At 43.6% G+C, this 22,643-nt stretch overlaps 1 protein-coding gene across 1 annotated transcript in view; it reads left to right on the forward strand.

The window, feature by feature from the left end:
• Positions 1-302: 302 nt before the first annotated feature.
• Asb7 (ankyrin repeat and SOCS box containing 7) overlaps positions 303-22,643 on the forward strand; it is a 43,389-nt gene continuing 21,048 nt past the window's right edge. The window contains exons 1-4 of the mRNA XM_028872811.2: positions 303-812; positions 993-1,090; positions 7,814-7,928; positions 10,318-10,579. Coding sequence (XP_028728644.1) covers positions 10,369-10,579 — 211 coding nt within the window. The 5' untranslated portion in view covers positions 303-812; positions 993-1,090; positions 7,814-7,928; positions 10,318-10,368. The remainder of the gene's footprint in view (positions 813-992; positions 1,091-7,813; positions 7,929-10,317; positions 10,580-22,643) is intronic.

Below are 22,643 nucleotides of genomic sequence, written 5' to 3' on the forward strand. Positions count from 1 at the left end.
CGTGCGTAGAAGCCCTATTCGTAGTACAGTGTCTCTTAGCAACCGCTTCGAGTCTCCAGGCCGGGGGGGTGGAGCCTCGGAAACCCCCGCGGGGAAGCGGAGGGACGAAGCGAGAGCGACCAATCGGAGACGAGTTCCAGCCCCTCCCGGCCCGCCTCCTCTGACTGTCGCGAGTCCGCCGGCAGCTTTACGGCAGCCAGGGGGTGGGGGCCTCTGGGTGAGGAGAAGGAAGCAACCAACCAACCAAGTCGCCCCCACCCCCTACCCCCACCCCCACCCGCCGCGGATCTGGTTTACGGCTTGGAGCGCAGGCTCCAGTGCGGCCGCTGATTGGTCGCCGAAGGCTTGGTCCCATCCCAGTGACCCCAAAGTGCTGGAAGGAGGGGGCGGGGGTGGCCCAGTGCAAAGTGCATCCCGAAAGCCCCCTGTCGGGACACCCCGCTGCTGACACTTCGGACCCGGTACGATTTGGGGGTCTCCCTGTCCCCAGACCTCTGGAGTCCCTCGGTAGCTGGAAGCCTCCGGCCCGGCGCGCGGCAGACCCCTGGTCTGAGCCCCTGGACCGGGACTGCCCCCCCCCAACCCGAGCCGGCACTTCCTCCCTGCACCCCTTCCCGGAGGCTGCTCCGAGGCCAAGACCGCCACCTCCAGCCTGATCGGCTATCTGGATGCTCTCTGGGCTGGGGCCGTGAAGCACCGAGGAGGATCAGGAACACGGTGTCCGGCCCTGCCTGGGGTGTTTCTTCAATGGAGAAGTTGGTGAAGGTGGAGGAGGCTGAAAGGAGGGAGAGGAGCTGCAGCTGAGGAGCCAGGTAAAGTCAATTACCTCCCCCCTTGAGGGGAAGGGGCTGGCTGGGTGTGGGAGGAAGGAGAAACCCTGCTTTCGCCTGCCTGCCCTTGCCACTCGCCAGCCTTTCTTAGCTTCCCCCCATCCTCAGAGCCCTCTCCTCGCCCCTGGATCACTGCACCACTCACTGGTTTCTGTTTTCCAGGTTTGAGCTGGCTGGAGAACACGCGCGAGCAGAAGGGGTCTGCCCACCCACCAGAGAAGCCGCTGGGAGAGTGCTTTGGATCAGCATCCTCTCCAAAGGTAAAGACCAGACCTCCCCTCCCCCATTGTTTATTCCTGGCCCCTACCTCATTAAGCAATGCTTTATTTTCAGGGTGGTTGCCTGGGAATGCAAGCTTTCCTGGACCTTAGTTTCCTAGCAAAAAGAGAAACACTGCCCTTGCCTGATCCTTAACATCTCAATAACTTCTCTACCCCAGAAGCATCTTCTGGTTCCCTTTCAGAATGTTTCCGTGTTTCGCATTATCTTTTGGTACACTGTGTCATTTACTCTGCTCTGAGGCTTTGAGACCTTTTTGTAGCTCCCTGCCTTCCTTATTCTCCTAGGAATTCCTCAATTCCATGTTAATTGCTTGTTAATTCTGAATGATGCTGCTTTTAATTAAACTACAATTTACTGTTTTCCCCATGTACGGTTTTCTCTCTACCTCCATCAGGAAAGCTGCAGTTACCTCACTGAGAATGCTTAGTGGCAGAAGGTGAACTGGAGGACTGGAACTTAGGGGTTTTGAAGAAAATAGTTTGATTTGGTTTTCTTGGAAAAAGTGAACGTGTGTAGCTTAAGATTGGGAACTCTGTATAAAAGCAATATTAGCCCCAGAAACAAAGTATATAGTTTACTCTTTGGGTTTTTGTGTGTGACAAAATGGATGGACACTAGAGTTGTTATAAAGTGATACATAATATTTGTTACATCTCTGGTGTTCTAGGTGAACTTACAAAATTTTTCATTGTATCTCCTTGACAATAGCAGCACAGTCAGGAATTTTAAAACAAAGTAGTCTTTTGGTGTGTTTCGCTATCTGGGGCTTAGTTTTGGCAGTGGTCACTCTTGTTTTCTCATTTTAAAACCCTTACAGAGAATTTGCTAGATTGAAATGTAAGCACCTAGTTCATGTGGTCAGATTTCTGCTGCCTATTTTGTTGCTGCCTCCGAAAATGCCCTAAAGGTAAGTTTAGACTGGTGTCAGAAGAGAATATCTACAGACCAACACAGAAAGAGCAAGATACAAAGGACAACACAGGTTGCCTAATGAATAACTCATGATCACAACTAAAAAGTGTCTCATTTATTTTAGTAACACAAATGTTTTTGGAACTTTAAGTAAAAAGAAGTATTTAAAATGGCAGACTTTTTACTCTGTCCTTTTAGATTTCCTGTCTTGCACACATACAAAAAATAATGCCTTTTGAGTCTACTGATCCTTAAAACATAAAGATAATTTTAAGGAACTCTGAGGGCTTGGATATTTTTAAGTCTGGAAATTAGATGCCAAAAAAAAAGAATGAAATTTAAAAGTAGTGTATATTAGCTCTATGTGATGGGGCCCTCTCTGTAATTACTATACTTATTATTTGTTTGTTTTTTGAAACAGGGTTTCTCTGTGTAGCCCTGGCTGTCTTAGAACTCACTCTGTAGACCAGGCTGGCCCGGAACTCAGAGATCTGCCTGCCTCTGCCTCCTGAGTGCTGGGATTAAAGGTGTGCACCACCACTGCCTGGCTGTAATTGCTATTCTTTCATGACTGAGGCAGGAGGATGGAAAATTTAAAGACAACCTGGGCAGAGTGAGACACACTTTGAAAGGACCAAGCAAAAGAAAGAGAAAACAAAAAACAAAAAAAAACTAATATTCATCAGTGACAGTACTATGGAGAAAATTCAGAGTAGCATTCATATACATATATATGAGAACTAAGGAAAGGTCTCTTAAGTTAAAGGGTAGTTGATATTTAAATACAGAACTCAGGACTGGAGAGGTTCCACAGTTCAATTTGGAAGTCAGTAGTATGATGCCTTCTGAGTACTTTATATCTTTCTTAAAAATGATAAGGCCGGGCGGTGGTGGCGCACGCCTTTAATCCCAGCACTCGGGAGGCAGAGGCAGGCGGATCTCTGTGAGTTCAAGGCCAGCCTGGGCTACCAAGTGAGTTCCAGGAAAAGGCACAAAGCTACACAGAGAAACCCTGTCTTGAAAAACCAAAAAACAAACAAACAAACAAAAATGATAATAAAATATTTGAAGTATGTTTCAAAGATAAAATGTATATATTTTGTAGTCTAGCCTCCTCGGTGGAGGTGGGGGTGGGATAATTTTAGAGTTAACCTTAGGATGTATTGGCTAGGGTTCCTAAGTGAGGGATATGTTTACCTGAGATTATAAATGAGGAGCACTAGTCACACTTGTAAAGATGGACATTCCTCTATCCTGGACATTCCTCTATCCAGCCAGGCCATTATTGCTGCTTAAATAATAGTACATGCATCAGCTCAGCTGGCAATGGTTTTCCTAAGATTAAGGGATAAATATTCACACACACACAGGGGTTTGTAATAATTAGTATGGTTGAGAACGTTTGCTCTAGGGTATGTCAAACATTTAAATTTATTTAATTTGGACATTTACCTAACAGCATGGCCAGCTAGACAGTGTATATTTTTCTGTCTGGCGGTCAATTTGCTATTAATTTTATTATGAGTGACATGGGGGTGCTAACCTGATTACTTGGTAAGCAAATACAGATTTATATCACAAAAGGAGAATAAATGATGCTACTCAAGTGGTACATCTATAGTGTGTTATTACACTTCTATCTTTTATCCCTAAAATGATGTCATTCACAATTAATTCTATTAGATTATATGTTTACATTATATATAAAGTAAATATATAATGTCTTGTTCACGTGTGTGTGTATAGTCTTTAGTTTGTTCACATTTAGTGTGTGGGTAGTCTTTGTTTAGCCTCAGTGATTCTATTCTTAGAATGGGTAAGTAAAGTCAGATATAGTGTGTATATCTGAAACCTGGCCTTCAGTCTTTCATTCTCATGTGAATGCACTCCCACAGTGTGATGTCCTGGCAGACTTCTGAGACACTGACCCGGGGCTGCTAAGTTTGACTTGGTATGCCTGCATTAATAGGACGGATTGACCCAGTATCTCTAATAACTGTGGTATAAGCTTTGAGTCGGGTCTGGATGAATGATTCTAAACATTTCTGTCACTTCATCTGCATTTTGTGAAAATCAGTGGGTGTTCTCGTAGAATTTGCGTGAGTCCTAGGTAAGCTGTACATGATAATAAATCTTGGTGTCACATGGAGGTCCAGTCATTTGGAGGAAATCTGATATCCTTCTTTAGGGACATAAACACTATGGTATGTGGAGTGATACTAAAATGACACCTGCTTTATTTTGGGCGTCAGGCCCTTGATTGTGTAAGTGGAGCTTAGCCTGCCTGTTGGCCATGTTGTGTACTTTGATGGGACAGAGTGTATTTCTGTCACTGCTTCCCTCTGGGATCTGGTGAGCCATTGGTGGATTTTTAGTTTTTGTCCTCAAAACCAATATCTTTGAAGTTGCTGATTTTCTTTCCATATCTTGGTTTACTCTGCAAAGAAATGCACTTATCCTGTCTGGAGTTAGGAACTGTTACCTTATTTCTTGTTGGTTTGAGACCAGGAAACTGAGTTCCCACTTGTGTCCCTTCATGAGAAGTTGCAGGAGCAGGCAGCAAGCCTGTAGGCCTTCACTCGGGAGGCTGAGGCAGGAGGATCCCAGCTTTCCAGCCAGCTCGCACTACATGGGAGGCCTGGTATCTCAACCCAACAAAACAAAAACCATGGAAGAAAAGAATACTCAGAAGTCATTAGTATCTAGTCTTGTGCCAAAGGAAATTATAGAGACATCAGATTTGTTGAAGGCTATGTATTCTTGGGCAAATATCATTCAAACCTCCCTTGATTTGTGAGTATATTCTAATTTAGTCTGTTATCAGTATAGATTTTCTTTTAACTATGTGAGGACATTTTGGTCTTAGCTGAATGGATTTCACTTGTCCACTTGTAAAGAAATTAGGCAGTAAAAATTTGTAGTATTCAATGTAATCAACTGTATAAAAGCTTTAGAGACCTAGGTTGTTATCTTTTGACTTTCTTACAGTAGAAAAGATGATTTAGCAAAATGTAAACATAGTATTAACATAAGTAGTAAAACTACTTTAAAAAATGATGCTTATTGGGAAAATGATTCATTTTGACACTCCCAAAGTCTTCCATATTTATTTATTATTTACTTTTTTTTTTTTCTGAAACCCAGAATGTACTTTCTAGAGGTGAGTCTGGTATCAGTAGTTGCTGGAGTCTACAGCCATCATTAATTTAAGAGAACCTCCCATTGAATATGTATCATTTCGAAAATTGCTCCTTTGTCATGAGTCCTGTTTTATAGGTGATTTCTGTTAGCCATGCGAATTTTGAACTTGTGTTGCCTGCAGAGAGCTAGGCTTTTCCCACCTGTGGCTTTTCTTGACAACTTTTTTTATAGGCACTTTTGCTGCTGAAGTTGTATTTGTTCTTAAGGTCCATGGTGCTTTTTCCCCTCTATATATACCTGAGTGTCCATAAAGTAACACCAAGAGAAAATTAATTACTAGTTGGATACCTCAGCCTTTGGAGCTGCTTTGATAATAAATCATTACTCTTTATAATTCACCATGGTGCAAACAACAGAGAGCACATGTACATGGTACACCATGTGTGTGTTCTCCCTGTGATGCAGCACATGTATGTAAGGAGTGACTTTTCAGGTTAAAATCTGTGGTTATTTATAGTCCTTGGTATTATCAGAAAAAAAAATCCTAAAATATCTAATATTCATATTAGTTCTTGGAGATATGGCTCATTATTTAAGAATTCTTCTCTTACACAGAACCCAGATTCAGTTCCCAACAACCACAGAGTTACTCACAACTGCCTGTAACTCCAGTTCCAGGGTATCTGAAGCCTTCTTCTGGTCTCCTCAAGCACCAGGCATGCATGTGGTGCACATACCTACATACATGCAGACAGACAGACAGACACACACACACACACACACACTTGAAAATCTTTTGAAAACATCATTTTAAATGTACAGGACTATCTATTTTAGGAAGTCTTGAGCTGTGCTGAGCACACATCAGGCACTTGCTAGCCATCTATTTGTCCCATTCAAGTCACTTACAGGGAATTGTACATTTTTATCTTTCTTGCAGGGAGAAATAATTTGATCCCTTTATCTTTTAACACTCAGCCTTTCCGTGATATTATGAATAAATACGACTCCATGCTTTCTTCCATACCTACCTCCCATGTTTCCTCTCTGTCATACCCAGCTGTCTCTGTGAAAGTGGTGGTGGGCATTTGGAGGCCAGTGAGAATCTGCAAGGAGTCGTAAAGGCTTGAAGCATGTTGGGACATGACACACTTGGAAATAGGGTGTTTGATAACATTTATCCTTTTTGGTTTTCATTTTTAGAAATTAAGTTTGTTCTTTGGCATTTTCCTACCTGTATATATTGCCTTCTGTCTGCTCTCACTGCCCCTTTCCTGTCCCCCCCACCTCCTTGCCTGCCGGTTTTGTCCCCCACCTTGATTTTAACCAGGATTGTCTGTGTGACCTCAGCCAGGGTTGTAACAGCCCACTGGACCCTGGTGCCTTAGTGCTGGGTACTCTTCTTGACATGTAGATGCCATCAGAGTGAGAAGTAATCAGCGGTCTCTGCTTGTTGAGAGCCTTGATGCTTTCCTTGGTGGCTTTCCTGTGGCTTTCTTTGAGTACTTCCTTACCTTCAGGAACTGTAAGATGCTCCAGGCTCACCCTGGAGACTTCCTGCCTCAGTCTTCATCCATTTCTGCAAGGCTTGTTCTGTGGTATTTATACTCTGCTTTGAAGGAGTTGTTCTGACCGTGTCTGTTTTCGTTTATTTGGAAATAATAGGCACAGGTTGCACTCAGATTTTAGTTCCGTGTGCATGCAAACATTTATCTGTCCTGAAAGACTTCAGGCAAGGACAAATAAAACATGAAGAGAACAAAAACAACTGCCACTCTTCCCCTCACATGTCAGGTTGGCAGATGGCCTGTCCCTCTCCTTGTCTGAAAGTTTAAGTGATAAAGGCTCAGCAGCCCCACCACCACCACCACCAGACGGGTGGCAGGTCTCCCAATAGGCTAATTCCTAGAGTGGTCTCCTTGTGATGTTGTGAAGAGTCTGATGTCCTTAACCTGAATGGAATGTACAGAACTGGGATTCAGTGGGAATGGAGAAAGAGTCTTTTAATTATGTAGAGAGAAAGAGGTTGGGTTTTTATTGTTTTGTTCTTTTAAGAATTCATATGGAGAAGCTAGCAGAAACTCTGGCTAGTTAAATGTTTTAAGTAGCTTGTTGTATGCACATAAATGTTATTGACTGGATGCCTTTAAGGCCTGTGAAGAGCCACCATTCAAAGGCATAATCTCCTTTTGCTTATCATGGTTTACATTTGGCCCTGGGCAGCTGCTGTATTGAATGCACACATTTTTCCTTTTAGTCCTGTTTAAAAAGAGCAGGTGACTGATGGTGTCCTTAAAAAGTAATTGAAAGGAAGCAGGCCTGAAGATACATTCTCAGTAGAAAAGACAAGACCCTCAGCTTATATCCAGATTCCAAATGTGTGGTTCGTTATTTTCCTTATTTACTCTTTTTCAAGCAGCTGGGGGGTGGGGGGAGAAGGAGACAGAATGCCAAAAATAAATCATACTTGATTGCTTCTTGGAGATTGTTGTAAGCAGCAAGATCATTTTCTCTCAAACCTTCTCTGAGTTCTGTCAACTTGTTATAAACTCCGGAAACAAAGTCGTCAAAAAGTAGAATGTACAGATAGCTGTGGTTCTTCACTGGTTTAGGAACCTCCCCGTGATTGTGATTTGATTGGTCTTTAGGTGAAGAATTGCTCTGAGGCCTGGACACACTGGGAACCCCTTCCCCATGATGCTGCTTGTACACGATGGTCATTAGACAACCTGTGTTCCAAGAGAAGAGTCATTCTTCTGTAAGGTAAGGTGACTCAGGGCCAGCGGTCTCCCGTGCTGTTTTGAGGAGAACACCATCTAACTGTTACTTTCCCCTTGAACACTGCTAGGGGGTTGGTTGAGGCTGCAGCTTCAGTGGTAGAGTATATGCTTAGAGCCTTAAGGCTCTAGGTTCAGGCTCTAGCATGATTAGGATAGAGTGGAGCAGAAACGAACGAGTAAAATTGTGACTTAAAGAATAAACTAGTGTATCCACAGTGCAGCAGGCACAGAAAGAAAGACCTCGGTTTATTTGTTTCAGTCTTTTTCCTACATAGCAGACCTCTTTCAAGTGCCAGGGTAATCTCCTATTTAAAAACACTCTTTGGGAGCTGGGGAAAGGACTTAGTGGGTAAAGTGCTTGAGCACAAGAGTGAAGACTAAAGTGTGGATCCCCGTTTACTCACGTAAAAGCCGAGCGTGGAAATGCACACTTGTAACCCCAGCACCAGAGTGCAGAGACAAGGAGGATCGTGGCGGCTAGATAGCCAGCCAGGCTGGAAGAAAGGGTGGGGTCGAGGTTCGGTGGTGGACCCTGTCTCAAAAAATAAGTTGGAGAACTGTAGAGAAGACACCCTAAGTGTGTGCGTATGCACATGTACCACACACAGGTACCCACAGAACTCACTCAGAGCCAATGTGGTGGCACACACCTGCAATCTCAACGCTCGGGAGCATCAAGAGCTCAAGGCTAGCCTAGTCTACATAGCAAGCGGGAGGACAACCTGAGCTCAGTGAGACTGACTCAAAAACAAGAGGAAAGTAGAAACAGTTTCAAAAGCATTCTGTTAAAAGACAGTAAGAGCTTCCATTAACCGATTCGGATGAGTTTTGGTACTGCCTCTCATAGCACTGAAACTAATAGGAAACCTATTCTGAAAGGTATTTTTTATGTTAAATTTCTAAGCCAAGAGACTGAATTTCAAGGAAGTAATTAAATGAAGAAAGAAAAGGAAACTTCCTTATTAAGAGAACAAATTATCAAGAAATTTCCCATTTCCCAGTTTTCTCTGAGGAAACAGCTATTTGAGGTAATAGCTTGATATTTTTAAATTACATCATTTAGTGATATTGCTGAGACTGTAATGATGTCACTTTTATGTGTAAAAGCACATCAGATGTTTGTGTTCTTAACCTGTGTTGGTTCCACCAAGCTAGGCTTACTTTACCTGTGTATAGTCTGTGATGAGAAATTTTACAAGAGAAATTATCGGTAGCAAAATTATCCTGAGATGTCTAACCTACATATGAGAACAGAATATTTTCAAAGGGCTTTATCACATTTTTTTCATTCAAGCAAATTTACTTAGAGAAATGGACAAATAGCCAGGAGGTTAGGCTAATTGCTTCTTTCAAATCAGCCCAGTTGGAATGTCTTCCTAGGAGCTTGTCAGTCTAGGTGTCTGTGTGTATTCCGATGGTTGGAAGCACACAGACAGGCCTGTACCCCCCCCCCCACATGAGAAGTAACACCCTGTGTACATGGGTGAGCTCGTACATGACCTGCAGAGGCTGTGGAATCCTCAGCACTATTGTTCACTCAAGTCATTTTATCTCGTGGCTAACCAACAGACCATTTGTCATGCTACTTTGTAGTGTTTATAAACTAAAACTTCTGGTACAGGAATTAGAAAAAATGTTTCAAAAGAATGTGACAGCAAAAGAGGGGACAGAGCATTATGTTCAAAGAGCCGGAGATGGGAAAACCAAGAAAAATACGCGCACGCGTGCACACGCATACACATGCATACACACGTACATACGAGCGTGTACGTAAATATCATCTATTTTACTCTAGCTTAGTTCGCTCAGCCTGCTTCCCCCAAGCTTTGTTAACTGCATTAACAATAAGATACCGTTGGACTACTTCAGACACTCAGCCTACAGGTGGCCTTTCTTTTTCCTCATCATGGGCTTTAGTCTTCATAAATTACGGGCTGTTTTCTCTGACTGGTGATAGAATCTGAGCAGTTTGTGACTTAAATCTGGATGGTGCATCATAGAAATCAGACTTTCCAAGACCGATACCACTCTGGCCCCTCTGGTCCTGCCATCTTAATTTCTGGATGCCACCTCTCATTTTGCCTCACATAGAGCCATGATGGTCAGATGTAGTTTTAAGTTTTCAAAAGGATACAGAAGAGATTTTTTTCTGTTAATTCAGGGATTTCTGTCTGGCTTTCTCTTTCAATTAATTTGTGACCTTAATGCAACCATTGAAAGTTTTGGTCTTAGGAGATGCACGTTAGCTGGTAGTATGGAACTGCCGTTAATCACTGCACTGATTTAGGAAGTGAGCAGTTCTGTGGTGGTCAGTGGGCACAGTGTGAAGAGCCACGTAGTCTAAATGTCACGTGTTCTACCTTCCCCGAAAGGCTGACTCCTTTGACCTAATGACTGGTTGGTGAAAAGCGGACTCTGCTAGGATGTTACACCACCACTGTCGGAGGAACCCTGAACTCCAGGAAGAATTGCAGATTCAGGCTGCAGTAGCCGCCGGGGATGTTCACACAGTACGGAAGATGTTGGAGCAAGGCTATTCCCCAAACGGCCGGGATGCCAACGGCTGGACCTTGCTCCATTTCTCTGCAGCAAGAGGAAAGGAGAGATGTGTTCGGGTGTTTCTGGAACATGGAGGTGAGTTTACTAGTTGCAAGGAGAAACTTGCGATGGTGTTGACAGTGCACTCGCGCATGCTTACATGCAGTTTTTAAGGCTTCTCTTGCATTAATGTTCAGTATCTTACTTTCCTCTTTGTAAAGATTTGTGTGAACTAAACACTGAGTTCTGTTTCAACCCAGATTGCTGAGTGGGCTTCACCCTGGCGTGTGTGATCCCAGGTTTTCAACTCAGAGCCTTTATTGGGGTGGTAGCCACGTGGGTTTCAGAAGCGGAAGTGGCTTCTACCACTGGGAGTTGCCCAGGTTCCCCCTTGTGGAAATTGCTCAAGCAGAGGAACCTAGCACAGGTCCTGTTAAACATCTCAGCCTCCCCGTGCCTTAGACTGTGGATGTCCCTCCCTTTCCTTTTGTTCCCTTGGAGCTCTTGCCTTTTCCAGAACTTACAGGGGCTTAGGGACACCAGAAGAAGGCTGCTTTTCTGAGGGCTTCTGTAGACACACGTGGTCAGTGACTGCATTTGCCATGATAGGTCTGCTTCAGAAAACTGGCCATTTCTACAAGGCTTGCAAACTAATCCCCTCAATTGACTCTCTTCAGTGAATTTCAACTTCATTCTTACCCCGACGCTAGGAGGTGGAGGGGTGTGTGTCCGTTATAGATATAATTTGCGTCTACACTGTCTGTATATTAGGGTGTAAGACAGCTTGTCTGGGCTCTTCCAGGCCACCATCGGTGCTTTGCTTCATTCCAAGAGTGTACTATGGGATGTATAGTTAAAAGACTGGCCAGGCTTGCTTGCCTTCTGAAGCACAGAAACGGTTAGAAGTTCCACAGCCCTCACGCAGGCCATATGAATTAGTGACTGTACGAATGCTAAGCTCCGAGCCTAGGCTGACTCCAGAGGAGGCTAAATCCAAGTCACGGAGCAATCATGTGTCCCAGCGGTCCGCAATAGGAATTATATGCCCCAGCTCATTGACTGTGGACAGAGTCCAGAAGTTCACGGGCCTGTGCCCACTCGTGGCCATCTTCCATGCCATTCCACCTTCTGACTTACAGAACTCAGTTCTGCAGTGAATGAAGGGGGTGTCAGTGGAATGCCTGGACAAAGAGGATCAGAATGAATTCTGCCCATACCTGGTAAAACGAAGACTAAGATCATAACTCATATTTGCTTATTTTACCTAGTCCTGTGCCCTCCAGCTCTGTCACGCTGACTTAATACAGAATAAGTTCAGATAGTCAGTTAATGCATGGATACTGTCTCCTTAAAACAAAGCGCATCCTCAGACACACTACACACAGGAGCCAAACCCTGCTTGACCTGCCCAGCTCCTACCTGCCACTACTCAGAAGTGTCCCTGGCATGAGTGACTCTGGGTGCTCAGCCCTCTAGCTACTTCTTAACACACTTGTAGAAATTGTGGTTCTCCATGTAGTTTTGAAACTAAACAGCATACTGACTTAGTGCTCCGCTACAGTTGCTTTTCACTTGACTTCATGGAACATTTTTTTTCTTTCTTAACTCTCTGAGGTCTGCTGTTGTAATGTGTGGATGTGATATGACATGGAAAACACGTCATAGCTGTGGCTGTGCTCCAGCTGGACTTTTTTGTTAAGTCAGTGAGTGATGAGGGTTAAAAGGAAAAGCTAACGATGAGTCGGATTTAACTTGTGGGCTGCAGCTCCTAAACATCTCTCTCTCCTCCACCCCTCAGATGACAATTTACAGGGCCGAGGGTGGCTATGTGGTGGAGTGTGTATCTAGTATATCTGAAGCCTAGAGTTCAAGTCTTAACACCGCATAAAAAGAAAAGTATGTATGTGCATGTGCACGTGTGTGTGTTTGAATGTGAGTGTATGTTTGTGTGTGTGTGACAAACCAGTTCATGAACCCACACTGCACAGTGTATTGCAGTTTAGTGCATTTGTAGAGTTGGGTGTCCAGCACCACAGTTAATTTCTAAAGTAATTGTTTGTACTACACTGATTCTGTTAGTAATACATTCAGGCTTATCCTGCTCTTTTCAGTATAGTATTCATTCATATAAATATACTACCATTGGGTTCTACTTTCAACTTCATTCCTTTTAGTTTGTTTAGAAAGCATGGCATTTTCTCAGCAGACTTTTGAGAAGGTAGCACATAGTACACCTGCTTAAACCCAGATTAGTGTTTTCTGGACTGTGCGGGGAGATGGCCACCAACTGCTCTTGACCACCAGACCCCCCTCCGAAGCCAGGGCCTTCCCTGGCTCCTGCTGCCGCTCAAGAAATAGCCCGTGTTCTGAGCCCAGCGGCTCCCAGCCTCTTCCTTCTAGCCCACTCTTCTTTTTAATGCTCTCTCGACTCTCTTGACTTTTGTCACAGAACAGCCTTGTCATGGTGGTTCCCTGTCAGTGCCCAGTTCAGCCTCAGATTCCACTGTTTGGGTATGATTGATTGACACTTAACTCCAGTTGTGGGACATTTGAGATAGTTTGAATTTTTCTGCTAGGGCCAGTATTGCAGGAAACATCCTTGACTTTTTTTTTTTCTTTTTTTTTTAACCTTTGTCAGAGTTTTTTGTTTTTTGTTTTTCTTAATTCCTAGAAGTACTTGCCAAGTCAAACAGTATTTTATGAATGCTGACACATTGCCTGCAGTTGCCTATGCCTTCCCTGCCTGGGTGCGACAGTGGCCAGTCTCCACTTTGCCCAGCAGCATATTGCCAGATGTCTGGCTCTTCCTTGTGTGACATGCTTGCCCCCTCCCAAGACGGCATTAGAGTATCAAACTGACAAGACTGAGCTCGTTCGGCTCATCCTCACTTTGGCTTGTTCAGGTACCCTCCTTTGTCAGTTCCAGGTGGAAACCTTCTCCCAGCTTGAGTGATTCCACGTTCCTATTGCCCTCACTATAAACTGGGCACATTCTGTTTTGCCGTTGCCTGGCGTTGTGTCTCTTGGCTTGTGGTTAGTAAATACTTCATCCTGCAGGGTCATTATTGGCCTGCATTTTCTTCTCAAGATTTTGTGGCACTTGGATTCCCAGTCTGCCCGGAATTGGCATTCGCGCATGAGAAGAGACGTGTTGGTACAGTATCACTGCTCTTCCCCACAAAGGTTGCCTAAACTTCCCTTCTTTCCTCATGACTGCACACTGCTGGGTGCCATACAGGGGTTCAGCATTTGTGCTTCTACTTCTGAGTTCCTATTTAGTGCTCAGGACCAGGGTGATGCTGTTTGTATTGTTCTATGAGAACGCTGCTGTAGTCAAAAGAGATTTGGAGAATGCACCCCCTCACCCCCTCACTGCAAGTTATAAACAGGTTTGAAAAGGTTAAGTAAGAAGGAAACTCCTAACCCCCCACCCCCACCCCCACCCCCTTGGCCATGGTCATGCAGGAGGCTTCCATACGTATGCACATCCTCCGTGTAATGTCCCGGCACATCTGTAAATGGCCCCGCAGCCTAGGAGTGCCGTGCAGGAAGGCTGCAGACTGTGGTAGGTACCTTTGTCCTCGCCTGTGATGTGGCCAGTTGCTTGATCTTCTGATTTTCCCCTCTGATTAACTGTTTCTTTTCTTCACTTCTTTTCATGAAGCCACTGTGCCACCCTTCGGCAGGGAAACCTCTTTCCTCATCAGGGCTGTGGGTCGATTTCCTTCACCCCCACATTATATTGCCCTGTCCCAACCCAGTCTCCAAATGAGACACTTCTTGGTAGACGTGGAAATGAAATGCAGTTTAGGGGCTTCTTATTTCCCTGCACAAAATCTTCTCAGTCCACCATGTGCTCAGCACAGCAGCAGATCCTCTGATCCCTGCAGCTGCAGCTCTGTGCAGCAGCCCCTCCACCTTCTGGGGGTCTCTGAGCTCGGAGGCATAGTCACAGAGGTCATTGCAAAGCTCCCCCCACCATGGTCTCCTTTCCTTTGCATGTACCCGCTTCCCTTTTAAGTCTTCCGAGCACTTCTCAGGGCTACCACCTCCTTCCAGTAGACTAGGTCAGGTGAGAACTTCATTTTTGCCCCATTCGATGCTGCTGCTGGGCCCTGGATGATGCTCTCTCTCCCCGTGGGATACTGTCCCCTGGACCTTGCTGCCGCCCAGTCATAAGCATGCTGAAGGGCTTTAGCTTCCTGTTCAATGTCTGTTGCTTTAGTTCACCTGAAGGTGCCTGAAGGCAGAACCACAGACATGTGTGTTCCCCATGAGGAAGAGAGCAGACACTGGTAATCCAAAATGATTGGTTCCTAACCTCCTGAGGGAAAACTGATCTTGAAAAAAGTTGAAAAAGATGGGACCATCATTGGGTCAGGGTCAGAAGCTGCCGAAGTCATGACAGCTCTCTTCCAGAATCATCAGATAGAGGAGTGAGGGGAAGGACTTGGAAGGAGCGAGGCAGTCCACGTGGCCCTCTACACTCCCTCCCGCTCTGCACGCCACTCCCTTCTCTGCTAACTGGGGGAGGGACAGATCTCTGAGGTGGACGAGGTGGCCATTTGCCTCCTGAGAAAGCACTCACTCATATTCAGAAGTTGCTGCTGAGCACCTAGCCTATGCAGGCCCTGCTTTGGGCACAGCTGCAGTGGTAACTAACTGTCTCCGGTGTTCCCAGCCCAGCAGCTGGATGGGTCGGTAGCAATGTTCCCTGGTGACTGAGGATGTACTTCAAGTTCCTAAGAGGATGATGCTTTTAGCTTCCCCATTGGAAAATAAGGCACAGAAGCAAAAGCAATTCAGATACCCGGTCTTCCACCTTGATGGCGGTAGAGCTAGGCTCCCAACCATCGTCTACACTGGTTCTGGAGTGCCTAGAAAAGAAGCGAGGCATTTCCAAGAGAGTGAAGTGCCATGTGTAACAAGGCCCCTCTCTGTGTGAGGTGTGAGTCCAGGATCTCTCCAGAATGCAGGGCTTGGGTGGGGTTCTTGAAAGGTGTGAAGCAGGAAAGGCTGGAAACATGGTGGAGTGGAACATTCTACATGTGTAGGACACTACCCGTGGGGGTTTGAAGGAGACGAGTATGTGTGATTTTAAGGACTGAAATAGTTGAGTCTGATTGGAGCATGCCCACCAGTTTAGGGATGTTGGGGAGCCATCAGAGGCTTGCTAGCGAGGGCCAGGAGAAGTGGACAGGGCTGTAGGAAGTTCTCCCTGGTTATAGTTTCTGAGCTTATCAGAAAGGCCTAAGACTAAGGCAAGAAGGGCAGGTGGGTTATGCAGTGAGAAAACTCAAAAGCAACTGTAGTTTTCAGTTAAGAATAAGGGAGAACTGTCACCACTTACTAGGAGAAAGCGGCAGCCAGAGGGAAGATGAGAAAGAAGACAGAAATCTAAGCCACTTACGTAGCCAGAAATTGTTTATTTAGACATTCACACATGAAGGGATACAATGACAAAATACAGTTCTACCTATCAAGTCCACACAGCCACGTGGTAATGCCAGCCATTGATTGATCACACAGAGCTAGCAAGCTCCGGACCGAGAGTCAAGGGGAGTGCCGTAACCCCGGGAAGAAGCCTGCTGGGAAACGGCTGTGCCGCTGCCACGAGAGAGATCCAAGTTTGCATAAACAGCATCAAAGCTGTGTTTGAGTTGTGTAACACAAAAGTGGGGTGCGGGCACATGGCCCCCACTCTCTACTTTAACTAAGCCTGTGCTGTCTGTGGTATGCGAGGCTGTTATATTTCAGTGAAGATAGAGAAGTGACCCCACAGAGTTGTCCTCTGACCCCCACATGTGGCAGGGGTGTGTGCATAGCAACAATAATAAGCAGTAAAAATGTGGTAGTCTTCCCAAGAAGGTAGCAAGCTCTTGGGTTAAGAGTCTCTTACAGAGGCCAGGTCTGCTCAGGAGAGCAGGCAGCATCCTCTGGTAGGCACATGGAAATAAGTGAGAGAAGGTAGCGTTAGACACACAGTGCAGTGGGAGAGCTGTGTGCAGCTCTAGAAACCAAAGGGTTCGAGATGGTCCCAGGCGCAGTAAAAATAAGCAGATGATGTGGAGTTTGTGGGAACACTTTCGGAAAGGAACTTGATAGTGAATATTAGGACCTTCAAAGTGGTAGATGCCTTTGCCCAGTAAACCTATTAGCTTAATCTTGGTTGTATAATAACTAAGGTTTATTAATTTATTACAAGGGTAGAGTCTTTTTTTTTTTTTTTTGGTTTTTCGAGACAGGGTTTCTCTGTGTAGCTTTGCGCCTTTCCTGGAGCTCACTTGGTAGCCCAGGCTGGCCTCGAACTCACAGAGATCCGCCTGGCTCTGCCTCCCGAGTGCTGGGATTAAAGGCGTGCGCCACCAACGCCCGGCACAAGGGTAGAGTCTTAAAAGCAGGAAATATTTTCTACATAAAAATGCCATGCTTCTTTCTCTCATTTGTCTTTTCTTGTTTGTTTCAGGTTTTTTGTTTTTGCTTATTTCATCATTGGCAATGGCATAAAACAAAAATATTTAGAACTACTATTTGGCTTTAGTGTGTGTGTGTGTGTGTGTGTGTGTGTGTGTGTGTGTGTGTGTGTGTGTGTGTCTGTGTGTGTGTCTGTGTGTCTGTGTGTCTGTGTCTGTGTCTGTCTGTTTGTGTGTCTGTGTCTGTGTTTCTGTGTCTGATATCACAGCACAGGGGAAGGAGGTTATATTAAAATAGTTTTTAAGCTACTAGAATTAAACCTAGAGTGAAAGTAGGAATGAAATAAAGGAAAAACAGAACCTCCCCACCCAACCTCCTCCAGAGCCTAGCCTGGTAAGTCTCCCTGACCCTTCCTACCCTTGCTGCATCCCCAGCCTGTCAGATCTAGTCTGGGTCCTATATCCAGTGCCCCAGCTGAGTCTGGTCACCCCTGTCTGTGCCATAACCAATCTCTAGTCTTCTTCAGGACCTTACCTACCCAACCACCAATCCAAGGTCCACACCACATCCATCCTTTCCACCCAGCTAGATCTACCCCCACACTCCCGGCTGGACCAGGAGTTACATCTTGAACACCACCCCAGTCCCTTCTGTCCACTCAAGCCATTTCCAGCCTCTAGACCCAACCTGCCAGTACATCTGCTCTTCCCCAACCTGCTCTGTCCATCAAACTTACAAGTTTATATGCCCAGATCTCATCACAAAACATCAACAATGGAAGATCAGGCCAGTATCTTCTCTCCTCAGCCGACCAGTCCTATTAAAGTGTTTGCCAATGAGAATTACCTAGATGAACATCAGGACATGGAATTTGAAAGAATATTTTCATAAGCTTCATCAAAGAATTCAAAGATTTTAAAAAGCTACAAACAGCACACTGAAATCAAGGAGGAAGAACTTAAAATAAATACCTGAACAATACCCAAGGAAACACAAACATAAAGCTGATGGAAATGATGAGTACAATCTAGGACTGGTGGACAGAATTCAGTAAGGAGTTAGAAAACTGAGGAGGACTCAGGCTGAAATGATGATAGAATTGAATAACCCAAACAACTCAACAAGAAAACCCCAAGGAAAGCCTGCAAGTAGAGTGAAGCAAGCAGATGATACAGTATTAGGACTTGGAGATAAAGTAGAGGATCTAGACAGAATAGGCAAGGAGTATGACAAATTCAAACAAAATACAAGAAAAGGAGCATACAGGAAATGTGGGACACCATGAAAAAAAAAAAGCCTTTGAATTATAGGCATAGGTGAGGGAGAAAACCTTCAACAATCTCATAAAAGAAAATGTCTCCAAACTAAAGAAGACATACCCATAAGAATACAAGAAGCTCAATTCTTTTTTTTTTTTTTTTTTTTTGCATATAAACTGTATGGCCGTGGCAGGCTTCTTGCTAACTGTTCTTATAGCTTAAATCAATCCATTTCCATAAATCTATACCTTGCCACGTGACAAGAAGCTCACAATTCTTTACAAATTCAAAAAGATTGAATCCTATCTGATCAAAATCCTTGTATCCTATCTGATCAAAATGCAGTAAGACTGACAGCTAACATGTCTCTAGCAAGTGCATAAACTCATGGAGATTAAACCACTTATTACTGGATGATGAAAGTGTCAAAGAGACAAAGTATCTGCAACTAAATGAAAACAAAAACACAGCACAGCAAAGTTTCTGGGGTCATTCAAAGCAACCCTGCAGGGAATCTTATGGTTCTGTGTGCCTACATCAAAATCACCTGGGTACAAATAAATGACTTAATGATGCAACTCAAAAATCTGGGAAAACAAGAATAAACCGAATCCAAACCCAGTCAACATCAAGAAATAATAGAAATCAGAGCAGAAATCAGTGAAATGGAAGCAAAAAAAATCCCCAAACAAACAACAACAATAAAAAAAAAAAAAACCCAAAAAACAGTGCAGAGAATCAGCTTATCTAAGAGTTGTTTCTTTGAGAAGATAATGGAAAATCTAAAAGAAATGGATTGATTTCTAGATTCAACCAAACCACCAAAATTAAACCAAGAAGACACCTATGACAAATGAGATTGTAATAGTAATAAAAAGCCTTCTAGCTTAAAACAAACAAACAAATCCAGGGCCAGATGTATTCACCGCAGAATTCTACCAGACATTCAAAGAAGATCTACAGCCAGTCCTTGAAATATTCCAATAATAGAGGAACACTCCCAAACTCCTCCGATGAACCAGTATCACTCTAATGCTAAACCAGGTAAAGATGCAACAAGAACAACTCCAGACCCATATCCCTGATGAGCATAGTCTCACTAACGCTCAATAAAATACTTGAAAACAGAGTACAGATACACAGCAAATGTTATCCTCCATGACCAAGTTGGCTTTATGCTGGAATGCAAGGATGGCTCAGCATGAGCCAGGTTAATAAACATGATAAACTACATAAATGAACTTAAGAATCACATGATCGTCTCAATAGACAGAAATGCCTTTGACAAAATCCAACATGCTTTTTTTTTTTTTTTTTTTGTAAGTCCTAGAGAATGTAGGGCTAGAGGGAACACACCTCAACATAATGAATCTATATACGAGAAACCCAGAGCAAACAACATCCTAAATGGAGAAAAGCTTGAGGCAGTCCCAGTGAAGTCAAGAATAAGGCATGGGTGCCCCCATCCTCACTCCTTTTCAACATTATGTGTGAAGTCCTAGCTGGAGCAATTATGCAAGAGAAGGAAATAAAGGGGTACAAAGAGAGAGTCAAAGTATCCCTATTTGCAGATGACATGATACTATATATTAGAGATCCTAAAAATTCTACCAGAAAATTTCCAGAAATGATGAATAAATTCAGCAATGTGGCAGAATACAGAATCAGTTACACAAATTAATAGCTTTCCCATATACCAACAATAAACAAAGAGATCATGGATACACTTCCATTCACAATAGTCTGAAAGAAAATATGACATCTAGGAATAAACCTAACCAAGGAAATGAAAAGCCTCTAACAATGAAAGAAAATATGACATCTAGGAATAAACCTAACCAAGGAAATGAAAAGCCTCTAACAATGAAAGTTGTAAAGCTCTGAAGAGATAGAAAGACTAGAAAGTTGAAAGAACTTCCAAGTTCATGCATTAGTAAAACTAATATTCTAAAAATGCCTTTTACAAAAAAGCTTTTCAGAGTCAATGCAATCCCAATGAAAAATCCCCATTTCATTCTTTGCAGAAATAGGAAAAAACGACCCTAAAATTTATATGATATTATATAGCCTAAACAATCCAGAAAAAAAAAAAAAAGCACAGTCGATTATCATCCCAAATCTTAAGATTATGTTACAGAGCCATAGTAATAAAAACAGTGTGGTGCTGGCACAAAAACAGACATGGAACCGATGGAATAAAATCAAAGACCTCTATGATTAGTATATGTAACTTCAGCCATCTAATATTTGACAAAGATGTCAAAAACATACAGGAGAAAGACTCTTCAACAAATGATGTTGAGGAAACTGGGTGTCCATATGCAGAAAGATTAAATTAGATCTATATCTATCCTACACAAAATCTAGCTCCAGGTGAATCAAAGATCTAAACACTGAACTAGCTAGAAGAAAACACAGTACCCTACTTGATACAGGTATAAGAAAGGGTTTTCTGAATAGCATTCCATTTGTCTAAGAACAAAGGCCAACAATTGACATGCAAGATTTTATAAAACTAAAAATTCTGCACAGCTAAAGAAACAGTCAACTGGCTAGACAAGGTACCATAAGCACTTGTGAGGCAAGGCAGATCTCTGAGTTTGAGGCCAGCCTAGTCTACAGAGTGAGTTTCAGGACAGCCAAGGGCTGTTACCCTGAGAAACCCTGTCTTAAAAAACAAAAGGAAACAAAAATGAAAAAACAAATCAACCAGGTGAACGGGAAGCCTGCAGAATGGGAAAGAATCTTTGCCGACTATACAGCTGACAGAGGATTAATATCCAGAATATACAAAGAACTCACAAAATTAAAAAAAAAAAAATCAAGCCTATCTGAAAAATATCCCTGAGGCTTGGAGTTGTCAAAGGAAGAAAAAACGGCTAAGAAATCGGAAGTGTTCATTGTCCCTAGCAGTTAGAGAAATGCTAATCAGAGTGACTTGAAGGTTTCATCTTACCCCCGTCAGAATGGCAAATATCAAAAACCACTGATAACAAATGCTGGAGGAGATAGAGGGGAGAGAACCCTCGCTCACCATTGGTAGGACTGCAAACTGGTGCAGCCATCATGGAAATCAGCGTGGAAAACTCTTTTAAAGCTAAAAATAAATCCACCGTATGACCCAGCTGTAGCAGTTTTTAGCATATGCCCAAAGGACTTGACATCCTACACTATAGATACTTGCTCAGCCATGTTCTTTGCTGCTCTATTCACAATAGCTAGGAAATGGAAACACATAAATGTCCTTTAACCCATGAATGGATAATGAAAATATGGTAGTAAATATACCCTAGGGAATGCTATTCATATGTAAAGAAAATTGAAATTATGAACATTGAAGGTAAATGAATGAAACTAAAAAAGTTCTTTTTGAGTGAGGTAACCCAGACTCAGAAAGACAGTGTCACGTGTTCTCTCTTACTGGAGGCTCCTACCACCAAATCTGCAGATGTGAATATATATATTCACATATATTTAATATCCTGTAATAAATGCAGAAACCAAGAAAGTGAAAGGGGACCATTCCTGGGGAGTTGGGGGTATAGCAGCACATTACAGAGGAGAATAGCAGGATACAAATGATTTGAATAGGGAAAAGGGGGCTAAATACAGAAAAAGGGTAAAATAACAGATGTCTCTAAAAGTCATATGAACCATGCTATTAACTGTCTACCTAAAAAAACTAATAGAGGTCTGTGTATTAATATGCATAGATACTTTAAATTTTAAATGAAGAATGTTACATCTGGGCTAACAGTACTCTTCACAACCCCAGGCATGAGAAGCGCTCTTTTGAGTTGTTGGTCAGGGTTGTCTAAGAGACTCCCAAAATGTCACAGCTATTGCTGTTACCCGTGGTTGCTCCCCAGAGGTAAGTCTTATTGATGAAAACACCATGTACTTCAGACCCAGTGCCCAGAAGCCCTGAGCTGGAGCTGACCCAAAAGCCTCCCTCCTCTCTGAGGACTAGTTCTCATGGTACCAGAGGGTATCATGCAAGTCTCTAAATGAAGGAAGCAACAAACAGTCCTTATCCTGCTATGATGCCTATGAACCACAACAACCAGCATGGCCTGATAACCCTACGGGCGCAGTAGTGGCATACAGGCCTTGGCAGTAACCAACAACTCTCTAAATGGACTTAAGAGCCTCTCAACAAGAGGGGAACCAAGCCTGGTTCTGAAACCTAGCCAACTCCCCAGGGCCAGTGAACTTACGATCTTGGAGGAGAACCTACAACTGCCGCTTTACCAGCACAGCCCTTAACTACACTCTTAAAACTGTGTCCTCACACCCACAGATAAGTGTAAGCATAGTCTTCACCCCTCGTCAAGGAACTTCTCTTTGCAACAGACAAGTTGGGGACCCCACTTCCAATGGCTACATCTCCAGTATAACTCCCCCTCCTATGGCTCAGCGAGTCTTGAACAAGGGCTGAAAGATTGCAAAAGCCAGACGATCAGGAATTTGCTGTAAGGTTGTGTCTC

The sequence above is a fragment of the Peromyscus leucopus genome, chromosome 1 (assembly GCF_004664715.2).
Source record: "Peromyscus leucopus breed LL Stock chromosome 1, UCI_PerLeu_2.1, whole genome shotgun sequence".
NCBI classification, from domain to species: domain Eukaryota; kingdom Metazoa; phylum Chordata; class Mammalia; order Rodentia; family Cricetidae; genus Peromyscus; species Peromyscus leucopus.